Source organism: Salvelinus sp. IW2-2015, unplaced genomic scaffold, assembly GCF_002910315.2.
Source record: "Salvelinus sp. IW2-2015 unplaced genomic scaffold, ASM291031v2 Un_scaffold1849, whole genome shotgun sequence".
Classification (NCBI taxonomy): domain Eukaryota; kingdom Metazoa; phylum Chordata; class Actinopteri; order Salmoniformes; family Salmonidae; genus Salvelinus; species Salvelinus sp. IW2-2015.
This window is the reverse complement of record NW_019943214.1, coordinates 103,019-130,661: the sequence shown is the minus strand read 5'-3', so window position 1 is coordinate 130,661 and position 27,643 is coordinate 103,019. Positions and strand designations below refer to the sequence as shown.

Here is a 27,643-nt window from a genome sequence, read left to right as displayed (position 1 = left end):
GTCGTCTCTGGCTGTTAGCCAAGTCATACTAACAAACCCTACTGTAGTCGTTCTCTGGCCTGTTAAGCCAGTCAGACTAACTACCTTACGTTAGTCGTTCTCGTGGACTGATGTAGCCTATGTCTATACTGACTAACCCTACTTAGTCAGTTCTCTGGCGTGTACCAGTCATACTAACTTACCTTACGTTAGTCGTTCTCTGGCTGTGTAGCCAGTCAATACAACTCAACCCTCCACTTAAGTCGTTCTCGTGGCTGTGTAGCCAGTCATACTAACGTAACCCTACGTATCGTTCTCTGGACTTGTGTAGCATCATACTAACTAACCCTACTGTAAGTCGTTGCTCGCGTGTTTTATAGCCAGTCATACTAAACTACCTACTGTAGTCGTCTCTGGCGGTAGCCAGTCAGATAACTTACCTTACTTTCTAGGCGTTTCTGCTGGTGTAGCCAGTCAGGACTAACTTACTCTATGTAGTCTCTCTGCCTGTTAGCCAGTCATACTAACTAACCCTACTGTAGTTTCCTGCGGCTGTATGTCAGCCAGCATACTAACTTACCTTACTGTAGTCGTTCTCTGGGTAGCCATTCATACTAACTAACCCTACTGTAGTCGTTCTCTGGGCTGTGTAGCCAGTCCAACTAACTAACCCTACTGTAGTCGTTCTCTGGCTGTGTAGCCATCATACTAAACTAACCCTACTGTAGTCGTTCTCTGCTGTGTTAGCCCAGTCATACTTAACTTACCTACTGTTAGTCGTTTCTGGCTTGTGTAGCCAGTCAGACTAACTTACCTTACTGTAGTCGTTCTTGGCTGTGTAGCCAGTCAGACTAACTTACCTTACTGTAGTCGTTCTCTGCGCTGTGTACCAGTCATCAACTAACTACCTTACTTAGTCGTTCTCTGCGTGTAGCCAGTCATACTAACTAAACCCTACTGTAGTCGTCCTCTGCTGTGTTAGCCATAACTAACTTACCTACTGTAGCGTTCTCTGGCCTGTGTAGCCAGTCAGACTAAACTTACCTTACTAGTCATTCTCTGGCTGTGTAGCCAGACTAACCTACCTTACATGTAGTTCTATTCTCGTGCTGGTCAGCCAGTCATACTTTAACTTACCTACTGTAGTCGTTCTCTGCTGTGTAGCCAGTCATACTAAACTACCCTACTGTAGTCGTTCTCTGGCTGGTGTACCCAGTCATTACTAAACTAAACCCTACTGTAGTCGTTCTCTGGCTGTGTAGCCATTATACTACTTACTAGTATTCTCTGGCTGTGTAGCCAGTCGACAACGCTTACTGTAGTCATTCTCGGCGTGTTAGCCAGACTAACCTACCTGACTGAGTCATTCTTCTGCGGATGTGAGCCAGACTAAACCTACCTTACTGTAGTCATTCTCTGCTGTGTAGCCAGACTAACCACCTTACTGTAGTCATTCTCTGGCTGTTTAGCCAGACTAACCTACCTGTACTGTATTCACATTCTCTGGTGTGTAGCCGACTAACCTACCTACTGTAGTCATTCTCTGGCTGTGTAGCCAGACTAAGACATTAAGTCGGAGACTGCTTGTAAGCACATTATTGTAATGTCTCGTTCCAGAATGCCTGTCCTATTGACCAGTCCAGTGGAAGGGTATATATAGGTATTCACAGCCTATTAATGATTTGTTGTCTGCTTCCAGAATGCCTGTCCCTATTGACCAGTCCCAGTGGCATCTTCCCTTCATTCTGCTGTGTGGAGTGGTGCTGCTGGTGGGCTTCTTCAACCGGAGTATTACACAGGTGAGCCAGTCCACGAAGGGTTCTCCCAGGGGATCACACCTCTGAGTGGACGGAGCCGCAGCGATTGGGGTTCGTGGGTGGAACCAGGACAATACAATTACTGAGGAAAGGAAATATATCTAAAATAGGTCTCACTGTACTGTAGGTGCCAATGTCCTGGACAACACAGTCCCAGCATTCCCCTGTTTATGGTGGTGCCAATGTCCTGGGACAACACAGTCCCAGCATTCCCTCTGTTTATGTGGTGCCAAGTCCTGGACAACACAGTCCCAGCATTCCCTCTGTTTATGGTGGTGCCAATGTCCTGGACAACACAGTCCCAGCATTCCCTCTGTTTATGGTGGTGCCAATGTCCTGGGACAACACAGTCCCAGCATTCCCTCTGTTTATGGTGGTGCCAATGTCCTGGGACAACACAGTCCCAGCATTCCCTCTGTTTACTGGTGGTGCCAATGTCCTGGGACAAACACAGTCCCAGCATTCCCTCTGTTTATGTGGGGCCAATGTCCTGGGACAACACAGTCCCAGCATTCCCTCTGTTTATGGTGGTGCCAATGTCCTGGGACAACACAGTCCCAGCATTCCCTCTGTTATTAGGTGGTGCCAATGTCCTGGACAACACAGTCCACATCCCTCTGTTATGGTGGTGCCAAATCCTGGACAACACAGTCCCAGCATTCCCTCTGTTTATGGTGGTGCCAAGTGTCCTGGACAACACATCCCCAACATTCACCCTGTTTTATTAATTGTTTGATTAATTGATTGATTCCCACCAGTTGTCCCATCCGTCGCCTGTTCCAAGATCGCCCTCCTGGGTCAGGTGCTCCACCCCCGTCAGTTTCGTCCACTCACTGGTGCACTGCATCATGGGTGTTTAGTAGCTTGTGTTGTGCCTTCACCATCGGAGGGCTACCGTCCTTGGGCACCCCCTGTACACAGGATGAGAGGTGAGACACCACAACCAAGCACCACCAGCGTCTAGATAGTATAATCTTTTGGTAGCTCCCAGAAACTTCCCTCACACAATTCTACAAGAAAGTGAATGGAGAGAATCGCAAGCAGTTGGGCTCCTCAGATGGGCTCGATACATTTTCCAGTGATCCCAAGATGGAATACATAGTGAAGATTCTTTTGGTTCCAACACTATTCCCAGATCCCCGCGCTGTAACCTGGATTGAGATGCTATGGACAGTAACCCTCCTTTACGAGCACTCTGCATGGCTTGGTTTTTGCTCTGCTATACATCTACTTGTCAAACTGTTGTACCTTTGTAGACTATAGGACTACAAAACTATGTCCGTGCCTCCCAAATCATGTCTCCTATAGAGTACAAGATTGTGAATTTCTAGTACCTTATATGGCCTATGGAGCCGAGCTGCTCAAGTGCAAGTTGTAGAAACATCTCATAAGAAACCTAATCAAGGAAAACAGAGGCACTAGCTCAATTCGAGCTCTAATAGCAAAGGGTCTGAGAACTTCATGTAAATAAGTATTTCATTTTTATGGGTAATACTCATTTTGCAAAAAGACCATGTATATTATCTCTTTGTCCTGTTACCGCTAGGAGTGTGGTACTATTTGAGTTACGAAGTATGCCCTCGGAGGGCTAGGGGAAAACTTAATGCTAGAAGACATGATGTACATACAATACTTAGCTGCCCGGCTGAACGACGTAAGTGAGAGATGTAAAAGGGAAGGGTTACTCGTAATATATCCAGACCAGACGCCGCCACTATACGTCTCCCAGCCGAGCTGAGCGAGTCCATGATATACCTCTCACTTACCACCTCGCACCCGTGTCTCTCTAGCGGGCACAATAGCTCCTTTATTTTCCTCTTCTCGTTCTAACTTCGTCTATCCCGGCCGTCCGTGCTCACTCTCTTCAGCTTGCTCCTACAACTCTAACAACCTCTCCGCATGTCTCCAGTCGAGACTGTATCTCCTCTCTCTACTTTCTTCTACCTATGCATCTCTACCCGTGCCACCGCTCAAACCTCTATGAAACATGTCTCCTAATCACATCTCTATCTTGTCCCATCGCACTAGAAACGTGATGTATAGGTTTTTGTACCATGCTCAGTGAAACCGACAGCCTCAAGGACTGACAATAGAAAGCAGTCCATACTAAGGCTGCCAGGCCGGATAGGGAAGACAATAGCTATATGATAACTTATCAAGATCGTTCGCCTCAGTCTAAGCGACATTCCACGGAATCGTCCACAACACTATGCTGTCCCTAGATCACCCCAAAGAGCATACAGAGTGGAGTATAATTAGCCTGAACAGTTAATCTCTTCAGAGTCCCAAGTACGACATTAACATTGAGTCCCAACCAGGGACAAGTGAATGCTTTTTTAGATAAAGAATACACATGTCCCACTAGCGGAAACAGCAATTATGCGTGAGCGTCCGACCCATCATGAGAACTAGGATTCAATAATGTCCTCCGTTGATCCATGGATAGCCGCTGTTGCCTTCGACGTCTCATACCGCAGTATCACATACATCGTACAGACTGCGCCGCGGACTTGTAAATAGTGTTAATTATTGTTAGCCTGCATGACGTCACAAGTGTCTGTCAATCACTGCAGTCATGAGCTGCGTTGGTAGATCAATAGACTCATATACGCATACTCGCGGCTTTCTGCACATTTGCTGATTAATAATTGTATTGAGTGACAAGATGGTACAAACCTATTCCAGTTTCCGCTAGGAGACACGTATTATAAACTCCATCATTGTCCGTCATACCACCTACCCCGTATAGAATATCCTAGGAAAGAATACATATTACACACTCCACTAGCCGCCAGCTCTAGCATTGCCAGTTCTACGAGCCCGGTGCTGACTCAAGTGTGAGCTAACACATTTTCCACTGAGCGCAGCAGCTAGAAGTATTGAACACGTCCTCTGAGCGCTAGACCACAGACAGGTACCATGATTTGATAGAGATCCGAATCAAACATATACATCGGCTAGCCAGCTAAGCTAACAATTCGAGACCACTACATAACTCCTGCACGTCGTATGATGGATGTGAGAGTACCAAAACAATCTTTCCCTATAGCAAGTGCAGCCAGTCTTCCTGTAACAACGTTATCTAGCAGTGATCTCCCAGCGTCTTATATGATGAGTACAACAGGCCTGTCCCTACCCGTCTAGCTAACGTTTGAAGCGAGCTTGTCGCTAAGAACCCAGTCGTCTCAGCAAGAGATAGTTCTAATACAACTTCCTCCCTAACCTGCGTATCTACTAGTGTGACAACGTTGGTTGCGTACTGCACAGCCACTCTGACTAGCATAACACGAGAAAAAAAACTGTACCAAATTCTAGCTGTTCTTCGCGAGACCGAGCCAACCGCTAGAGCATCTGTACGACACTTCTACCGAGCGCAAACCCGTTTCGTCCTATACACGCGATCAACAACACATACCGTTGTCCCATATAAGCCGCACCTTAGCTATTATGTACATCGGTTCTCTTGACCCTCAGTTCCCTCGCGTCTAAATGCAACGACTAATCAACAACTCACATCTTGATCCCGCCAGCCCTTCTAAAGTGCTCAAAGCCTATCAATATATCTAACCCTAGCCCTACCGCTTCCATCGAACATATGAACTTATACAAGCCGTGTCCACACATTAGACAAACTGAAGTATTCAATAAGAGACTACTATAGCTTTTCCAACACCTATGGCGCACCACGGCGTTGCCTCAAAGTTACAATCAACTCCTCGTGTCTACCAAAGGATAGAGTATGGACAGCTCAACTTTGCTTACCCTCATTGTAGAAGGGCCATCAAAACATTGTATTTTGGATGGTTCTCTCACTAGTTAACTATTTAGCTATTAGCATGCATTTAAGTCATGTCATGTCCGACGTCCTACAAGTAACTTTCCACCGGCACTCGTGTATAACCGCAAATGGCCCAACAACGCAGTTGATATGGGTGCGCAGTTAATGAAACCAATACTGCCATATTCTGCTTGTAAAAACAGTCTCCTCCAAGCTCCTCAAAAAATTGGCAGGATTCTCCCTATTCAATACTGCGCCATGTCATTCTGACAAAGTAAAAAAATTGATATTCTTATAATAGGCCTTTTAATTGACAATAACTTCCTATGCTTCAAGATTCCCTGAAATTAATTTGTGAAGTTCCTTGATCATACAACAACAATTTTCAGTCACATTTTAACAATTGTACAACCTTTTTGTTGGGACAATTGACTTCAGCTATCGACAAGTAAAAAAAAAATCCAAGTCTACTATGACAAGTGCTAAAAAAGGCGCATGTACACAATCACAACACAATGTCCGATTCCTTTTGGTAAGCCATTTCAAAAGCAATTAAGTTCATGTGTGCATTGTATATTATATGGTGACACAAATCCTTTGAGAAAGTATTACAATGGGGAATTTCTACAAGTTGTAGAAAATATGAGCCCACAGTCCTCAAATAGATTATTCACATCCTACTATTCGCTCTCAGCCAAGGAGATAACAGACGTTATAGAGTTGCAAGCACTATCTTCACATATACCATGCGCGAGTACTGAAAAGAGCCTTTAGTTTATCTTCAGCCATTCGTGGCCCTCATCTGTCATTCCAGTCTCGATGCTCTGTACTAGATTACTCCAGCGAGATGAGAAAAAAACTCACTTAAACGTTGTGATCCACGTGCCTCACAGTAGTTTAGCCTGCGCTATCTCCCTCTCTGGTCAGGCATCTGTATAAGCTGAGTCATGACACACACAAAGAATCCCGCTTACGCACTCAATAGGTGGAAGTCACCAAACCACATAACCAGACAGCTAGACCTTCATCAAGCGAGCTCGCATGATGTTCTCTGCCACTCTATGTTGATGCCGAGAGGCATCGTCCACTCATACCGCTCCGTCCTCCTTTGTAGTCATGCGCTTTAGCAGAGCGCAAGATCCCCTGGCCACAAGAACTGAGGAAACACAGGAGAGGACAGCGAGACTTGGAGAACATGCGTGCGCTATATCGAGTGTGTACAGACAACCATAGTGAGTATTATGATCAATCATATCAAGTATCCAATACATCAAGATAAATCAAACTGACACCAGGATAGAATCATGGAGTCTGTAGAAGTGTCATGCTAGCCGTGGCACCACCCAGAACAGAAGGGATAATGCTGGTCGAGACACTAGATGAGCTAGCTTCACTCATGAGATCATTTTTTGCACCTCTCAGCCATTGTCTAAGAACAGAGCACCCCGAATATGTAGGCATAGGCTGAACAATTTCCGCTATGGATCAAAGCCCATGATCATTCTTCATGTGCGTTGCACCATTCTCTATGATATAGCCTGACGAGACGGTGATAACCATTTATTGTCCTCGTGTAGCTGTGTAGTAGGTCCCATCCAAGGATCTAGAATAAGCACCCACAACATAATAAACCATAGGGTTAATCTGCACAGACGCTGACCTAATAGTATATGTCCCAGGACAATATCGCGCCCAGTGTAATACTTTCTACCACACCATAAAACCAAGGATGGAATGCTGGGAACTGTGTCACCAGTCACATCCAAGACAGATCGCAACATTCGACATGCCACACATCGTCCATTAAAATACGAGCAAGCGTTTAAGTAGAACATGGGCACTGTACAAAGATAACTCGGACGATCTTCGTGCTAGTGAGACAGTGTGACACCTACCGAGCCATAACCTTAATTAGCACAGCTTAGATTGCTCGAAGGGTGATATCTTGATTTCTCTCATAATCTGTGCCGCGACAAACACAGCTGACAAAGTTCACAATCCAGAAGGAATTTGCTGCGCAACAAGAGTAAGATATGGCTCTCGTAAACGAACACTACGCAACATCTCTAGTAAATAACAAAGAATCGTGAGGAAAAATAGTGCGTGTGATACGTTATGATCTCAATGAAAGCTATTGACCTCACCGAAAACTATTGCATTTACAGCACAAATCATATCACAACTACTAGGAGCGTGAACTTGCTTCAGAGTTAAGACATATCTTAATGATATTGAGTTCCACTAGTCTTATAGCACCTATCTCCAGTAAAACACGAGCATGGACCATGCGGACCTGTGTATGTACCAGTGACAATTTGAGCAAGCGACATATCCACGTGAGTCACCAAAGTGATGAGAGCCGCAGTATCATGTACTAGTATGACAAGTACTATATATACCTTTTCATTCCAGTTATTGCGATGAATTTTGTCTCTGTCTCCACCATTCACACTGCCCGCCAACCCATACTCCACTGCCGGCGCTGCCCGTTCTCACTTCAGAGCCGAGTTTTGTCGATCCCTGGCGAGGAATCCCTTACCGTAGCAGCGGCACAGTGCGTAATACTCCAGTTGGTATAGATGGAAAGCGTCACATTCAGCCAGTCTAGGACGATCGGACACTCTCAACACAATGGCAACGAAATTTAAAGATGACCGAGATACTAATATGCCCTGTGAAATAGCGGTAACTAGTGCATGACATGAGGAGACACCATCCGAACCAACTACCATTGACAACAGGTATCTATACTTATTGATACAATTTTAAGTAGGCTGCCTCGTACATACACTTGAGGCACAAAACATTTGCTACCCATTCTCCACTTGGACCAGATCTGACCTACCCAAATGTGAGAGAACTACACAGCCATGTACCAATGCTAAGCAATAGATTCTACAACTTATATTTTGACTATTCTACATCATATGTAAGACTATGCTCATACCCATGCACTTAACATGTCTAGAGTCTGGCTAACCAACCGACCAAAGGAAGATCTGAGCTACAGTAATGAGATGGATTTTTAGAGATCTTGAGAGTGACATATGTGAACCATGTGTGCCATTCAGAAAGTGACCATGGCAAGACAAAATATTGAAGTACCTTGAACACGTATGGTTGTAGGTGCCTGCATCAGAACTGCAACGCTCTCGGGTTTTTTCACGCTGCAACAGTTTTTCTGCTGTGTATTCGAATGGTTCCAGCCACAACCACTCTGAGAAACATTGGAAGTTACATTCCCGTTCATGGAACGGATTTCGACACCCTCGTAGAGGACCACGCCCCCACCAAAAGGGTGCTGCAACTCAATATTAGAAGGCATTCGTAATGTTTTGCTACACTCTCCATATTAGTCTGTTCATATACCATTATTTACCTGCTACACAACCATGTCTCTCTCTGTCCGCGTCGCTTCCTCTCTCCTCTCTGGCAATGACCACTGGCACCTAACGCCTGCCAGATGCAACCGTCCATGACTTTTTCCAGGGTATTTTCATTGTTGACCAAAAGTGCTATTACTGGCGCAAATAATTCACAAACAATTATTATCAGCAAATGTTCAAAGCGCGGAGTAGGTTTGCCTTTGATCTAAAAAACGCAGCTCCCCTACTGCAATTGACAGAAACCACTTTGTGACGTCCAATGCAGGCCTTACAATAATCTATACTCTAATGCGCCTCGCAGAGATTGGAAGCAGGACAGTTGAGCAAACATCACATACCGAGGGACACTTCCCATTATGATCGCAGTAGACGTAATTTTTACATGTTGATTATTTAAAAAAAAATTCACTTGCCAATGTTAATCGTCGAGCCCTGCAGCATATGTTGCAATTATACAATAACCCATTTGATTGAAGCAACGGCCCGTCTGAAGTGATGGCAGACAAAGAAACGAATCTCGTTTTTGTATTGTCCTTGCCCCCTAACACTGCTTTTGTCAGTCTGCCCTGTACTCAGCCATACAAAACTACTCCCACTTTAGTGATGGGAAAATAAGTGAGAGAAAGATTTAAGGTTGGGATGGAAGAGTAGGACGGAGACTGAGAACCAAGGAGGGGACGTGAGGAAAATGGAAGAGGGAGGAGAGAGCGAGGGTGAGCAGAGGGGGACGAGGAGAAGTAGAAGAGCAAGAGTGAAAAATAAAGAGAGAGAAGAGAGCAGGAGAATTGAGGTGGAATCGAGAGGAACATTGTCAGTTGGGCAGATGTGGACCTGCGTCAGATATTCAGACACACCTTCCTTTCCACATCCTGTGACCTTACAGACTTATGTATGCATTAGTTTCCCCCCCCTCATCAATCTACAACAATACCCCATAAAGACAAAAGCAAAAAACAGTTTTGCAACATGTAATGCAAAATAAAAACTGACAATACCTTAATTACATAAGTATTCAGACCGCTATTAGACTCGAACAATTTGAGCCAGTGCATCCTTTTCCATATTATCCTTGAGATGTTTCTACAACTTGATCCTGGAGCTCCAGCCTATGGTAAATCAATTGACTAGACATGCCATTTGGCACCGTCCTATATTAAGGTCCCAACAGTTGACAGTGCCATTCAGAGCAAATACAAAGCCATGACGGTCGAAGACTGTCCATAGAGCTCCGAAAACAGTAACAGATCTGGGCAAGGGTACCAAAAAAAGCTCCCATCATTTAAGCGCCCCATGAACCACAGCTGGCCTCCATCATTCTTAAATGGAAGAAGTTGCGAAACACCAAGACTCCCGGCGCCCCGCCACAACTGAGCAATCGAGGCGCGAGAAGGCCCTTGGTCAGTGACGATGACCAAGACCCTGATGTCACGCTGACAGAAGACATCTGAGGTCCTCTGGGAGCTGGGGAGAACCTTCCAGAAGAACAAACATCTGTGCAAGCACTCCATCCACATCAGGTCTTATGTGGAGGGCCAGGATGGAAGGCACTCCTCAGTAAAAGCACGTGACAGCCCCGCTGATTGGTTGACAAAAAGCACCTAAAGGGACCACTGACCAAGATTGAACTGAAGCTGATAATACCAAAGGCAATCACGTCTGGAGCGGAAACCTGGCATCATTCCTATGGTGATGCATAGTGGTGGCAGCATCATGCTGTGCGGGATGTTTCAGTGACGGGAGGACTAGTAGATCAAGGGAAAATTTCAGCCTTAATTCTATCATCACTATCCCCGTGAGTCAGAAAGTTTACACCTACACTCCAGTATTTGGTAGCATCGCTTTTAAATTGTTAACTTTGGTCAAACGTTTCGGTAACCCATCCACAATTTCCCAGAATTAAGTTGCGGTGAATTTTGCCCCCATTCCTCTTGGCCAGAAGCTGGTAAAACTGAGTCAAGTTTATCAGGCCTGCTTGCTTGCACACGCTTGCTTGCACAGGGCTTTTGATGACCACTCCAAATACCTTGACTTTGTCTGTCCTTAAGCCCTTTTGCCTCAACTTTGGAAAGCTAGCTTGGGGTCATTGTCCATTTGGAAGACCCATTGCAATCAAGCTTTAACTCCTGACTCATGTTGCTTCAATATATCCCAATTGTCCGGCCTCAGATGCCATCTATTTTGTGAAGTGCACCAGTCCCTCCTGCAGCAAAGACCCCCCCACAACATATGCTTCCCACCCCCGTGCTTTTCACGTTGGGATGTTTCTTCGGCATTTGCAGCCTCCCTTCCCCTTCCTCCAAACATTAACCCGGTGTCATTATGGCCAAAACAGTTCTATTTTTGTTTCATCAGAACCAGAGGACATTGCTCCAAAAATAAATCGTTTCCTAGTGCAGAGCAAACCGTAGTCTGGCTTTTGATGTGGTTTTGGAGCAGAGAGGCCTTCGTTCCATGCTGAGCGCCTTTCAGGTTATGCGTCGTATAGGAACTTGTTCCTTACTTGTGCATATAGATATGTTGTACCGTTTCCTCCAGCATCTCAACAAAAACTATCACCTCTTGCAGAGCGATATCGTAGGCGGTGAGCTGAAGTTAGAGCATCTACTAGTGAGAGACCAGGCTAACACCCGATCAGTCCCATGTCGACTGTAGCATGGACTACCATCTAAGTATGACGGTAGGTTTGCGTTCTTGGCTCACACAGCCAGAGAATGACTACAGTAGGTAGTGTTCAGTCTCCTGTGGTGTTACACAGCCGAGAGATTAGTAACTAGCCCATACATTATAGTGTACAGGTATCTGCTACACAGCCAGAGAATGACTACCATAAAGTTACTAGTATGAACGCTGACTTGCACCCACAGTCACAGGAGAGGTATATCTGGAAACATATGCCCTCGCGCATAAGGAGATGAAGTCTAAGAACGTTATGAGTTCTACAAGATGACGCTAACTATCTGCTCTCAGCAGAGAAATCGACTTGGCTGCACCCAGTTATGAGCGTTTTATTCCTAGAGTTGAAGTTACCTGAGATACACAAAACCAGAGGAATATCTGGAGCGGCACATGGAGAGGTTTTGAATTAGATGAAGCTGGTAGGCCCTAGACACTATCACACAGTCAGCACAACGGGACTATCCACACGCTCACGAGAATGACTCAGTAATGACATGGCATATCTGACCCAATGAGACCATATTTCAAGCAAGCAAACGCAAGGTATCGCGTTAGTCTCTTTAACACTCCACACATCACGCCCAGAAGAAAGACCAGAGGAGCATCCTCAATCAGTAAAAGACTGACTAGCATAAGCCTAGAGCATAGCGCCCAAGTAAATAATAGCATATAAATATCATGATACAATAAAGTAATTCTAACACTGATGAACTCAGACTATACAAGCAACGCAAACCAGATAGCATAACATAAAACGTTCAATGTGATAACCAAGTCCTAAATTCATCTGTCCGGATCTACTATTCTAGACCAGAGAGTATACGACACTATTTAGGGTAGTTATGTATGACTAACCATACGAAGCCAAAGAGCACAACCGATGACCTATCTATCCATGATAGCTAAAGCCTAAACGATAGTAGTCCTCACATAAGGACTCCAACAGCAGAGACCACAGTATCTTACACAATGTTAAGTCTTAAGTTAGTCGACTGGCTATCTCAACGCCTCAAGGGAGAGCAACTCGAGACCACAAGTCACAGCGACCAAATAGATAAGATTTTAGTAAGCTTTAACTGGTGCCACTACCACAGCAACGAAAGCGAGAGACTTACAAACGGCACATATGCCATCATGTAAGGTAATATTTAACAGTGTAATTGTATTGGTCTACGACAAATACAGGCCAGACAGTGAAAGCGTCGAACTACATTTATGGAGTTAAAATGCATCATAGTTATTTACGGAACTTGGGCAACCAGCAACTGAGAGCACACGACCAATACAAATAGTAGGGTTAGTTAAGTTCGAACCAGGAGCAGACCGCAGACAATAGACCAGGAACTGACTAGAAGGCACTGAGTAGATACGCGTATAGAATATCTATTGCGATAATAGAACTGCGTACTATCTATCTGAGAAGAAAGAAACTAGACCACATATAAGGAGGTTAGTATGTAGTCTATCAGCAATACCAGCAGCCAAAAGATGAACAATCCGACTTTATCCGAGAAAGTTTCTAGCACAAGTATTTTCCAGAGTTTTTAATGTGTAACTTGTGACATAGCGAACAACACACAGCCAGAGAACGACTACCAGTAATGATAGGCGATTATATATCGTTTTAAGGTCTCTTAACTCTACAATAGCGCCACACAACAGACCCAGAAACCCGAAACAGCTCAATACCTTCAGTCCGCATAGAGTAGACATTACGCTCATGAAACTCGAGCGTCAACAACAGACGATAAGTAGAAACAAGACATCAGTGAAAATGCAGTTACTAGATACCATGCATGCACCTAAGCGGTCTCTAATCCAGACATGACAGAAATCTACGTATACTAACAATCATATGTTAGTTAAGTAAATGCGAATCTAGCACTGTATGTCCTTTGATCTATCCAGCCAAAGAAACCGAGATGTAGCGTCAATACTTTATGATGAGAGCTTCAGATACGGGTACTGCTGGTCTACACAGCCATGAGAATACAACTTGGAGCATAACCAGTGTATGAGCGCATTATCTATTTATTCACGCAGACATATTCCGGAGCTAGCTTAACATCGAGGACCAGAAGCAACGACTACAGTAAGGTAAGTTATATGACGGCTTACACAGCCAGAAACCTACACCTTAATCTTGTATGTGTTATATCTGACCAAGATGAAACTCTAGTCATAAACACGGCTATACATAACAAATAAGCTTCTGAGTAGAGCAAGATACGGAAACATACATACAGCGTTGTTACTAAGGGATAACAACGTCTCTAGGTCTAGTATGTATCTGTTCTACAAAATAATAACAACTCTTCACCGATAACAAACAAGTTGCAAGACAGCGAGGACACCGCAGCTACAAGATAACGCGCACAGAAATTATGATGCGTGAAATAGTAACGTGTATCCACGAGGACATACACAGACCAGAGAACGACAATTAAACCATCATAATTGTTCTTACTCTGTTTGAAGGTTAGAGTTATAGCTTTCCATCCGAGACCGAGTCGTCTAGCTACAGCCAGAGAAACGACAGACAGTAGGAGTCCTTTATAGTCATGACCGGCGTACAAGATCAAAGATCCGTTGCGAGTATTAACTGTTATATATGTCCCTACCAGTACCTGGGTACAGTTAGATAATGACTGGCGCTTACACACGCCACCAAATGCCAGCACAATAGGTATCTATCTGAGAGTTGAAAGCTGATCGCATGTATTTCTGCTCATCTCATGCCATACAAAGATACAGCTGGAAAACCATCTCTAAAACATTGTGTCAAGGTGAAGTCCCGAGTAAACTCCTGAAATGTGAATTCATACACTACTGACATGAAATCATCGCTATGTAGGAATAAATAAGGGGTGACAACATGAACTGAATTCATCTGATAGTCTATGTATTCTCAAAATCAGACTCGATAAGTGATGAGAAACAGAGCGAGGCGAGACAGTGTAGAGCACATGGACCACGCCCACACTGGCTACTGCTCCTCCAACAAATCCACCTGAAACCACTCAATACATTCCTAGCACACAACTGTCTATTCTCATCGAAGCCCATTGATAGATACAGATGCCATCCCGTGAGCCATTACTTGGCGTTCCCCTTGAGAGATAGAAAACATTCACATAGAGATAAAGAATCTCCACTCGTACCGGCGTACACCCGAGCTCTAGAAAGCTCTCCGATTTAGTATTCAGATCTCTGTGCGAAGATGAAGTAGCTATAGAACATCCACCCCGATCGCTCCAGACATTGCTACGCACACACATAGCCTGAGGCTTTGACAACTGAGCTGACCAACGAGGTGCCGACTGTATATTGTACAATACAATAATCAAATAAAATCGACACACTTCTGCAAAAACCGTATTGTAAACCTTAGGTACATAGTCTCTTTTGGACTATACCATACGCATTACGCACTCTCTGCAGTTTTCATTTTTCTTACACCACTGCCATGCAATATGAGAAGTTTGACATAGCAAATATAATTTCTTGATACATTTGACCCTACAACTAAAAAACTCAATCTAGCACATATTACTATCTCTTACAATTATGATATACCCTTCAACTCACGGATATAACTTTTCAACAATCTACAGATTTAGAGGACAAAACTAATAAGAGAACAAAGTAAGCGAGTTGAGTGTTGAGAAACAGATCTATAAGCCAATTAGAGTACTAACAAGCGTCGACTAGGTATCCCTGGGCCTAACCCTCAATATCTGATCACTCCAGAACTCGGTGATATATATAACAGCGAACGAATGCTGTCTGACCCCTCGAATGCGTACAATAGAACCTTCTTATCTTATAAGCACAATGTCAAAATGAGTGTTCCCAAATTATTCCAATGCTTGTTTAAGAGGAACATCACGCCCAACTTAGTGTATGAGATTTATACCCTTCAGCGGAACTCTTAATCTCACACGGGAAATTAGTGGAGTACAATGTTGAATTGATATATATTAAAAATTTTATATCTGTCTATTTTATATCATAATAGTTGTCTCGTAGAACAGAAAGAAGCTCTTTGGTGCCTTAGTGGATCACACAACACAGTGCAATGTTTCTCAAGTATCTTGCCTGAGGCATTTTATTCCTATAAACTAATCAGTTTCCCAATTTGCCAACAAAGAGAGAATGCGAACCTGGTGCTAGCGTGGTATGCCACCCACACTAGTTTTTACACATCTACTCCACAACAACACCTAGATGTAGCATACATGATGTCTTGTGACACACTCTAATGCCGAACTGCTTCATAATCTTAATGCCGTACAACACCATGCTGTTCCCATAATAGTAGCAAAAATACTATTAACTTATATAGCATCTCTCTGGTTATTTTGCTTGATTACTTTAATTACATTGATTGGGGTAATATATGGTTATGAGTTAATGACTATTGATTGAGCCGGAGTGATAAATTTAGATCCATACACTATATGCTAAACAATAAATAGTTTTAGCCAACAGTCAGAGCTGTGACGAGTGCATTAACAAAAATGCTGGCAATGTCATAAAACCTACGTTAAAACACTATTACATGCTAAGTTGAGTGTTGTTTCTTGACATTAGTTCTCAACCATGCGGACTTGTTTATCTAGGTTCGCGCTATAATAGATGTCCTTACTGAGGGAGTGAGTTGCCACTCACATTCCACTCGAGGTTTCTGATGATCAGAACCATTACCTATTGCGTTTCTAACAGCTTTAGCGCATGAACAAGTCTTACCCAACATAGAGAGATTTGTACTAATGTGAACTGCATGCGGCCTAAGGACCCCTGACACGATACCAGCACCCAGTCAACCACTACTATGATCTGTCAGAGACGAGACAAGGATAAAGAAGAGATGGAGATGCAACGACAGAGCGGCAGAGCAAGAAGAACTGAAGAGAGGAAGAGAAAATATAGATAAAGAGGCTGAGGAAAACAACAAATAAATCAGTATTAGATGACTTTTGACAGAGAGTGAGAAAAGACCAATTAAAGAAAGGAGAAAAGATGAGTGCAAGAGCATGAGGGAAAGACCATTAGGGAGAGAGAGAAAATAGGGAAGAGGGATGTAGGAGGAGACATTAATGAGGTGAGACATGAAAAGAGATGCGCCATTGTTAGTTATTTATTAACACATTTTATCTCATGATATTGTCCCTTGTTCATAGTGCATAATGCTGATTAAAGCCCTCAGTTATGTTCATAATTATTCGCCATGGGCAAATTCAAAAAAATTTTTGTTAGAAGAACACAATGGATTCTATAAACTGACACTCAATATGAATTGGCTTTTATAGAAATATCTCAATATGTAAAATCGCCCCCTCCCCTTCTCTCTATGTAATCCCCATTAATGATACATTTCGGATTTAATGTAATCTGGATTACAACATGAATCCGAACCTGTTGGAATCCAGTATATTTTAAACTCCTGAAACAATGAGAAAAAGTGTACACACGTAATTCAATTACATTATGAACTTTATCCGGTTTACAATTCATCACATTCACAATGCTAAAGTAATCTGTTTTCTAACAACAGCTCCACAAACCTGCACCAATTCACAGGAGGACACAGCACCTGACCTTGTTCAACCCTCTCATTACAATCAATACCTTGACTTGTTGATGTCTATTAAGGTCTCATGAATACCCATCTCCTGCCCTTTATTACAACCCCTAAAGTCCCCCGTTCCTCCCCTGATCCCTCCCCCCTGCTTAGCAATGCCTTAAAGGCATATGACCCTTTCTCACAGGTGAAATTAATTCCTAGCATCTAGGATAATTGCCTTGTCTCAGGCACGCAGCGGAGAGCAAGGGAGAACACGCAATCACGCTGTCCATCCCGACAACGATGACAATGGCCGTGTCTCTGTTTTTCTCCACAGAAACCAAACACACCATCGGCAGTTTTAGCATTCATGGTGCAGCTTGTTGAAAAGAAACATTAAAGATTTCGACACTTATTGCAAATCAGGCTGACTGGAATGGCTGGCTTTATCTTCTCGCTTTGTTTTTGTTCTTACAAGACGGCTTCTTTGCCCCTGAATTATTCATTGTTGTATAAGTGCAGAAGATCAAAGAACTGTGGAAATAGTGCTGAAAGGCCCCGATAGTGCTTTGCATCTTTAATCGAAAACAGGGCCTCAGAACAGTTATTTGTTTCTCAGCATAACAATATTTCACAGAGCAATTTAGTCAGATTGGATCTGACACATTCTCCCAATCAGAAGCGAAAATGCTTCTTCACTTCCTTCTTTTGGCCTTTTGTCACAATGGACTTTCCCATTCAACGACACTCCAAGCCTCCGTTCCATTCACTAACAAATGCAAATTTTGTAACTAGCTGCCGGCTAGGGAAGTGTTGTACTTTTCAGACCGGGCTAGTAGAACGTGTCAAACTAGCTGCCGGCTAGGGAAGTGTTGTACTTTTCAATAACAAGTAGTACATGTTGGACACGGTAGAACTACTAGCCTGGTTGGCCATTTCCTGCAGACACCTTTATGAGTAGTAATTCCTTATTTATGGAGGAATATTTTATTCATAATTCCCTGTTTATTTGGTCAACATTTTGTTTGAGGTTGGGCACCTCAAGTTAACTTTAGTGTAACATACTTGTTTTTCCCCTGTATGAGTGGAAAAAAAACTGTCCTCATAAGTTGAGGGTTTAGTTGTAACTTTCCTTTTTATCTCAATTTCATTGAAATCCATTTAAAGGCTTTATGGTAAACGTATGTTAACATCGGCAATGCAAGTGAGGTAGATAATAAACTAAAGGGAAATAAACAATACAAAATGTACAGTAAACATTACACTCACAGAACGTTCCAGAAGAATAATGACGTTTCAAATGTCATTATGTGTGTGTGTGTGTGTGTGTGTATATATACAGTGTTATGATGTGCAAATAGTTAAGTTACGAAAGGGAAAATAAATATATATGGGTTGTATTTACAATGGTGTTTGTTCTTCACTGGTTGCCCTTTTCTTGTGGCAACAGGTCACAAATCTTGCTGCTGTGATGTCACACTGTTGTATTTACATGTTTTTATTTGACCTTTTATTTAACTAGGCAAGTCAGTTAAGAACAAATTCTTATTTACAATGACGGCCTACCGGGGAACAGTGGGTTAACTGCCTTGTTCAGGGGCAGAACGACTGATTTTTAAATTGTCAGCTCGGGGGATTCGATCTAGCAACTTTTCGGTTACTGGCCCAACGTTCTAACCACTAGGCTTACCTGCCTATTTCACACAGTAGATATGGGAGTTTGTCAAAATTTGATTTATTTTCAAATTCTTTGTGTGTGTTCTGGGGGAAATATGTGGTACTAATATGGTCATACATTTGGCGGGAGGTTAGGAAGTGCAGCTCAGTTTCCACCTCATTTTGTGGGCAGTCTGCACATAGCCTGTCTTCTCTTGAGAGCCAGGTCTGCCTACGGCGGCCTTCCTCAATAGCAAGGCTATGCTCACTGAGTCTGTACATAGTCAAAGCTTTCCTTAATTTTGGGTCAGTCTCAGTGGTCAGGTATTCTGCCACTGTGTTCTCTCTGTTTAGGGCCAAATAACATTCTAGTTTGCTGTTTTTTGTTAATTACTTGACACATTTGGAATAACTATTTTTTGGTTTTCTCGTGATTTGGTTGGATCTAATTGTTGCTGTCCTTTGTGGGGTCTGTTTGTGAACAGAGCCCCAGGACCAGCTTGCTTAGGGACTCTTCTCTAAGTTCATTTCTCTGTAGGTGATGGCTTTGTCATGGAAGGTTTGGAAATCGCTTCCTTTTAGGTGGTCGTAGAATTTATTTTCAGAATTTTCAGAATTAGTGTGTATTGGCCTTATTCTGCTCTGGATGCATTATTTTAGCAAAATTCTGTATGCAGAGAATAAATCTGGTGTTGGTCTCATTTTGTGAATTCTTGGTCGGTGAGTGGACTAATTCAAGTATTTTTAGCCAAATCCGAATTGGTATGTAGATTTGATGTTCCTTTTGATGGCGTAGAAGGCCCTTCTTGCCTTGTCTTGTCTCTCAGCTCGTTCACAGCTTTGTGGAAGTTACCTGTGGCGCTGATGTTTAGGCCGAGGTATGTATAGTTTTTTGTGTGCTCTAGGGCAACGGTGTCTAGATGGAATTTGTATTTGTGGTCCTGGCAACTGGACCTTTTTTGGAACACCATTATTTTTGTCTTACTGAGATTTACTGTCAGGGCCCAGGTCTGGCAGAATCTGTGCAGAAGATCTAGGTGCTGCTGTAGGCCCTCCTTGGTTGGGGACAGAAGCACCAGATCATCAGCAAACAGTAGACATTTGACTTCAGATTCTAGTAGGGTGAGGCCGGGTGCTGCAGACTGTTCTAGGGCCCTCGACAATACGTTGATATATATGTTGAAGAGGGTGGGGCTCAAACTGAATCCCTGCCTCACCCCACTGCTCTGAGGAAAGATGTGTGTTTTGCCAATTTTAACTGCACACTTGTTGTTTGTGTACATGGATTTTATAATGTCGTATGTTTTTTCCCCAACACCACTTTCCATCAACTTGTATAGCAGACCCTCATGCCAAATTGAGCAGTAGACCTTTTTGAAATCAACAAAGCATTAAGACTTTGCCTTTTTTTGTTTTGCTTGTTTGTTTCTTCAATTACATTGAGCTGATTTCTGATGTGCTGTTCCTTTTTCTGTAGTGTATTTCTGTATTGTTTTAGTGATTCACCATAGTGAAGGTGTAGGCTCAGGTTTTCAGGATCTCTATGTTTTTGGTTAGATAGGTTTTCTCAATTTCTTTCTTAGGTTTTTGCATTCTTCAACAAACCATTTGTCATTGTTCATTTTGTTGACATTTTTAGATTTGATAGGGAAGCTGAGAAGTCAAATATACTGTTTAGGTTTTCTACTGCCAAGTTTACACCTTTACTATTACAGTGAACTGTTTTGTCCACGAAATTGTCTAGAAGGGATTGAATTTGTTGAAAAATAGTTTGGGTTGATTTCTTTCTTCTTCTTTTTCTTCTGTCTTGTTTCTTTTTCTTTTTCCTCGATGCCTCATGATTGAGCAAAGCTCCGTTCAAATGTCTCTGTCTGTTGTTGTTGTTGGTTACAGTAGTGGTCCTGAGATGTGCCTGAATGAATATCACCTGGTGCTGCTGCTGGTGGGGGCCTTCATTGGCTACAGCCACAGCCTGGTGGGAGTGGTCTACAACATGAACTACGTTTCCTTCCACACCATGCAGGTACGTCCCGTCTCTTTACTTCCTGTCTCTTTTTATCCTGTTTCCTTCCACACCATGCAGGTACGTCCCGTCTCTTTACTTCCTGTCTCTTTTTATCCTGTTTCCTTCCTTCTACGTTACAGCCTCATTCTAAAATTGATTAAATAAAAAATTGTCCCCAACAATCTACACCCAGTACTCCATAATAACAAAGCGAAAACTGTTTATTTTTATTACAAATAAAAAACATACCTTATTTACATAAGTATTCAGACCATTTGCTATGAGACTAGAAATTGAGCTCAGGTGCATCCTGTTTCCATTGATCATCCTTGAGATGTTTCTACAACTTGATTGGAGTCCACCTGTGGTAAATTCAATTGATTGGACATGATTTGGAAAGGCGCACACCTGTCTATATAAGGTCCCACAGTTGACAGTGCTTGTCAGAGCAAAAACCAAGCCACGAGGTCGAAGGAATTGTCCGTAGAGCTCCGAGGCAGGACTGTGTCGAGGCACAGATCTGGGGAAGGGTACCAAAAAATATCTGCAGCATTGAAGGTTCCCAAGAACACAGTGGCCTCCATCATTCTTAAATGGAAGAAGTTTGGAACCACCAAGACTCTTCCTAAAGCTGGCCGTCCGGCCAAACTGAGCAATCGAGGGAGAAGGGCCTTGGTCAGAGAGGTGACCAAGAAACCAATGGTCACTCTGACAGAGCAACAATATTCCTCTGTGGAGATGGGAGAACCTTCCAGAAGGACAACCATCTCTGCAGCACTCCACCAATCAAGCCTTTATGGTAGAGTGGACAGATGGAAGCCACTCCTCAGTAAAAGGCACATGAGAGCCCGCTTGGAGTTTGCCAAAAGGCACCTAAAGACTCTCAGACCATGAGAAACAAGATTCTCTGAAGAAACCAAGATTGAACTCGTTGGCCTGAATGCCAAGTGTCACGTTTGGAGGAAACCAGGCACCATCCCTACCGTGAAGCATGGTGGTGGCAGCATCATGCTGTGGGGATGTTATTCAGCGACGGGCTGGGAGACTAGTCAGGATCGAGGGAAAGATGAATGGAGTAAAGAGAGAGACCCTTGACGAAAACCTGCTCTGGACAACACAGGAGTGGCTTCGGGACAAGTCTCTGCATGTCCTTGAGTGGCCCAGCCAGGGCCCGGACTTGAACCCAATCAAACATCTCTGGAGAGACCTGAAAATAGCTGTGCAGCGACGTTCCCCATCCAACCTGACAGAGCTTGAGAGGATCTGCAGAGAAGAATGGGAGAAACTCCCCAAATACAGGTGTGCCAAACTTGTAGCGTCATACCCAAGAAGACTCAAGGCTGTAATCGCTGCCAAAGGTGCTTCAACAAAGTACTGAGTAAAGGGTCTGAATACTTATGGAAATATGATATTTCAGTTTTGTATTTTTAATACATTTGCAATGTTTTGAACCTGTTTTAGCTTTGTCATTACGGGGTATTGTGTGTCTGTGTAGACTGAGGGCAGGGGAACACAAAGTAATACATTTTAGAATAAGGCTGTGACTTAACAAAATGTGGAAAAAGTGAAAGGGTCTGAATACTTTCCTAATGCACGCTGTTTATCGCTCTGCGACCGCCGATAACTTGGGAACAAAGTTGCCAATGTCTTTACAATTGAACAAGCGAAGGAAAATAATCTGCATTTATAAGAATGTACGCAGTAGGACCTATAGGCTTCCATTGGCCGATATATTTCCTTCATATTGAATTGTTGAGTTCTGTTTGTAGGCTACGTTGTCATGTTTTTTTCTTCAATATATTTCATGACGTGTAACAACGTGTGCTGAATGAATCTGTGATTTTGTGCATTTTTATTGGGTAAGCATTAGAATAAGCTGCCTCTATTTGCAGCCATTAGGTGGTAATATCTCTCTAGGAGCTGATCTGGCATCAGTTTTGCAGCCATTAAGTGGTAATATCTCTAGGAGCTGATCTGGCATCAGTTTTGCAGCCATTAAGTGGTAATATCTCTCTAGGAGCTGATCTGGCATCAGTTTTGCAGCCATTAGGTGGTAATATCTCTCTAGGAGCTGATCTGGCATCCGTTCTGCAGCATTAGTGGAATATCTCTCTAGGAGCTGATCTGGCATCAGTTTTTGCAGCCATTAGGTGGTAATATCTCTCTAGGGGCTGATCTGGCATCCGTTCTGCAGCCATTTAGGTGGTAATATCCTCTAGGAGCTGATCTGGCATCAGTTTTGCAGCCATTAGTGGTAATATCTCTCTAGGAGCTGATCTGGCATCAGTTTTGCAGCCATTAGGTGGTAATATCTCTCTAGGGCTGATCTGGCATTAGTTTTGCAGCCATTAGGTGGTAATATCTCTAGGGGCTGTTCTGGCATCAGTTTTTGCAGCCATTAGGTGGTAATATCTCTCTAGGGGCTGATCTGGCATCAGTTTTGCAGCCATTAAGTGGTAATATTCTCCAGGAGCTGATCTGGCATCAGTTTTGCAGCCATTAGGTGGTAATATCTCTAGGGGCTGATCTGGCATCAGAGTTTTGCAGCCATTAGGTGGTAATATCTCTCTAGGGGCTGATCTGGTATCAGTTATGACACATGGCGGACGTTCTCTGCGTGGTGTTTGGGAAGCGCATGCTACATATTAGTCCGTTGTAGGAACACTGCATCGTTAAAACACTTAGTAAGCTTGAGCTCTATCGGGAAACTGGGCCCAGGTAGGTAGAACTCCTGTCCCCCCTCTTCCCAGAGAACTCCTGTCCCCCTCTTCCCAGAGAACTCCTGTGTCCCCATCTCTCTTCCCAGAGAACTCCTGTGTCCCATCTCTCTTCCAGAGAACTCCTGTCCCCCCTCTTCCCAGAGAACTCCTGTGTCCCATCTCCTTCCCAGAGAACTCCTGTGTCCCATCTCTCTTCCAGAGAACTCCTGTGTCCATCTCTCTTCCCAGAGAAACGCCCAGTGTATAAAACTACAAGATAATGGATTGACTGCTACTCTGCTGGGTTGTGTTCTGTAGATACAAAATGTTGAACGCTTCTGAACCTGTCCAATAACGTGGAATATTGTTTTCAGTTTGCATAATGTTTTCCTACAGTGCGCTCTACTGAACATAACCCATCAATGTCTACTAGTGTTGGGTATTGTAGTTTCTGTTACCTTTGATAGCACTATGTTATGAGACATCAGGAAGTGCCCCGTTCTCCTCAGCTGCTGAGGGAGGACGGCTTCATATGGAGGTCCGGAATGGAAGTCGACCACACGGAAACCATGGAAACCACGTCTTTGTATGATACCATCCATTCGCTCCGTTCCAGACCTTATGTATGAGCCGTCCTCCCCTCAGCAGCCTCCACTGCTCTGCTTTCATGTTTCAGCAATACAAGTACCTCCGCTTCAAGGGAGCTCTGCCCCTAGTGGTGAAAGGCCGGTGCGTTCAAGGCCTCTCTACGGTCTCCGGAACTTCCTTCTCCTCTATTTCTTCATGGGTAAGGAGACATTACCAAAGTCACTCATGGCTTTGACCTATGACCTATTCAGTGGGGTGTTTCCCAACTGTTCTGTAGTCAAAAGATATTTGATTCCATCTCCCTGTCTTTCAGGATATGCACCACGAGCCTGGATTGTAAAAACCTTGACCTCAAATCACAGGTTAACCTCACAATATTAATTTTAAAATCTGACCCCCTCTACCCCCTTGACTGCTAGGCAGCTGACCCCCCCGTCTACCCCCTTGACTGCTAGGGCAGCTGACCCCCCCCCCCCCCCCTCCTACCCTCGACTGCTAGCAGCTGAGCCCCCGTCTACCCCCTCGACTGCTAGGCAGCTGACCCCCCCCCCCCCCGTTTACCCCCTCGACTGCTAGGCAGCTCTATTTAGACTCTCATTCCTTCCTGATGTCTTTTAAGTCCTACGTTTGGTTTCCATGGGGAAACTGGACTTCGTCATGGTAATGCATGAAGAACAGACTAAACAATGACAGAAGTGTTCTGGTCTCCCCTCCCAGGTCCATCCATTCTGGACAGTGTGTCTAGTCTATTGGACTTGTCCCTCCTGTACCACCTGTGGATCAGTGGGACTTCCTCCTCCTAACCTGGTACATCACAGTACTGCTCTTCAGGATCTTTGTTACCGAGGTACATAATAACTCCCCTGACCCCCAATAACACCTCGATCACACCGACCGCGTCGTGGGCGTCGTTGGTGCACAGAGATGGCGTCTGCATCTGCCCTGCAGCGTTGCGGAGGCAGTAGCAGTGCGTACGTTGGGATTCATCCCGTAGTCATAACATCGACCTGTACGAGGAGACTGGACAGAAAATAGTAGCAGAAGGGTGAATGTTTGAACTGTTGTTGCTCACAACGTCCAGTCATAAATCTACAGTTTGACTGTAGAATTTATTACGTAACATTGATGCAATGACGCACGCTGTCGGTCTAATCGGAAGCGTAGCCTGTACTGTACTGCTCCTCAGGACCTAACCCTAACTTCTGACCCTAACCTCTGACCCTCCTAACCCTTCACCTGGTACTATACATCACCGTACTGCCTCCTCAGGACCTGACCTAACCTCTGACCCTCCTAACCTTCACTGGTTACTATACATCACGTACTGCTCCTCAGGACCTGACCTACCTCTGACCTCCTAACCTTCACCTGGTACTATACATCACCTGTACTGCTCCTCAGGACCTGACCCTAACCTCTGACCTCCTAACCTTCACCTGGTAACTATACATCCATGTACTGCTCCTCAGGACCTAAACCCTAACTTCTGACCCTCTAACCTTCACCTGGTACTATATATCACCGTACTGCTCCTCAGGACCTGACCCTGACCTCTGACCCTAACCTCTGACCTCCTAACCTTCACCTGGTACTATACATCACTGTACTGCTCTCAGGACCTGACCTAACCTCTGACCCTGCCTACCTTCACCTGGTACTATACATTCACTGTACTGCTCCTCAGGGACCACTGCCCCCCCTCCGTGTGGAGGTGGGGGGCCTGCCAGGCAGGGTTGAAAATAACGCTCAACAATTGTGGGTCGGTTTTTTGTCCTTGGCGCTAAGAATGTCTATTTCACCAGCCACGTTGGCGGGTGGTCACACAGCGTTTGGGAAACAAGGCCACCTGTAGAAGTTGACAAGAAAGGCTACTAAAGTGTGACTGTCATGTTTCTTGGCCAGTTACATCGTTTTGTTCAAATGCTAGGTTGTTTTTCAATGTTAGTTTGCTGCAATAGTCTGCTGCAAGTTACCACGGTAATGGTCCATCCCTTAAAGGGGCAGCTAAACATTTGTCTCCAACTAATGATTGAGCTTGATTGAGCATGGATAACACAAAAAATAAAAATAAAATTGAGAAACTTTTAGTAAAATATTTTCATTTAAATCAAATAGTTTCATTGTTCTTTTAGATTTGGTGTGTTTACCATTTTCTTCTTATGAACACATCATTTCCCAGCTGGAATAGGTTTTGTAGCAGGTAGGTTTGATGTGCCCGCCCGCTGGCTTAGTCTCTGGAAAGATTTTACGTAAGAATTTACATTTTACTGATTCATCAACATCTGACCTTTTTAACCCCGTCTCTCTCTCTGGGGAGGTCCCCATTGCTTGGAAGGCAGCCACGGTTCATCCTTTATTTAAAGGGAGATGCAAGCTGATCCTGTTATAGGCCTATTTCTATTTTGCCCTGTTTATCAAAAGTGTTGGAAAAACTTGTCAATAATCAACTGACTGGCTTTCTTGATGTCTATAGTATTCTCTTGGTATGTATCTGGTTTTCTGCTCAGGTTATGGATGTGTCACTGCAACCTTAAAGGTCCTCTATGATGTCACCCATTGTCCTTGGTTCTAAGCGAGTTGTGCTGCTATTTTATTGACTTGGCCAAAGCTTTTGAATACGGTCGACCATTCCATCTCGTGGGCCGGCTAAGGAGTATTGGTGTCTCTGAGGGCTCTTTGGCCTGGTTTGCTAACTACCTCTCTCAAAGAGTGCAGTGTATAAAGTCAGAACATCTGCGTCTCAGCACTGCCTGTAACCAAGGGAGTACCCCAAGGCACAATCCTAGGCCCCACGCTCTTCTCAATTTACATCAACAAACATAGCTAGGCAGTAGGAAGCTCTCTCATCCATTTATATCAGATTATACAGTCTTATACTCAGCTGGCCCTTCCACGGATTTTGTGTTAAATGCTCTGCAACAAAGCTTTCTTAGTGTCCAACAAGGTTTCTCTACCCTTAACCTTGTTCTGAACACCTCCAAACAAAGGTCATTGTGGTTTGTTAAGAAGAATGCCCCTCTCCCCACAGGTGTGATTACTACCTCTGAGGGTTTAGACGCTTGAGGTGGTCACCTCATACATGTACTTGGAGTATGGCATAGACGGGACACTGTCCTTCTCTAGCACATATCAAAGCTGCAGGCTTAAGTTAAATCTAGACTTGGTTTCCTCTATCGTAATCGCTTCTCTCATACCCCAGCTGCCAAACTAAACCCTGATTCAGCTACCATGTTGTGCTGGCTACCATGTTGTGCTTCTACATGTTGTGCTGCTACCATGTTGTGTTGTCTTGGATCTCTCTATGTTGTGTTGTCACTCTTGTCTGATGTGTGTTTTGTCCCATATTTTTATTTTGTATTTTTTATCCCAGTCCCCCGTTCCCCGCTACCCCCTCGACTGCTAGGCAGCTGACCCCCCCGTCTACCCTCGATTGCTAGGCAGTGACCCACCATCTACCCCCTCGACTGCTAGGCAGCTGACACGGCCCACCCAC

The 27,643-nt window shown here is 44.0% G+C and overlaps 1 protein-coding gene across 1 annotated transcript in view; it reads left to right on the top strand.

The window, feature by feature from the left end:
- The window catches only part of ndc1 (NDC1 transmembrane nucleoporin), a 48,075-nt gene that overhangs the window by 8,770 nt on the left and 11,662 nt on the right, over nucleotides 1–27,643 (top strand). The window contains 7 exon segments of the mRNA XM_070439684.1: nucleotides 2,663–2,725; nucleotides 20,755–20,881; nucleotides 24,239–24,293; nucleotides 24,296–24,349; nucleotides 24,464–24,524; nucleotides 24,875–24,936; nucleotides 24,939–24,997. Coding sequence (XP_070295785.1) covers nucleotides 2,663–2,725; nucleotides 20,755–20,881; nucleotides 24,239–24,293; nucleotides 24,296–24,349; nucleotides 24,464–24,524; nucleotides 24,875–24,936; nucleotides 24,939–24,997 — 481 coding nt within the window.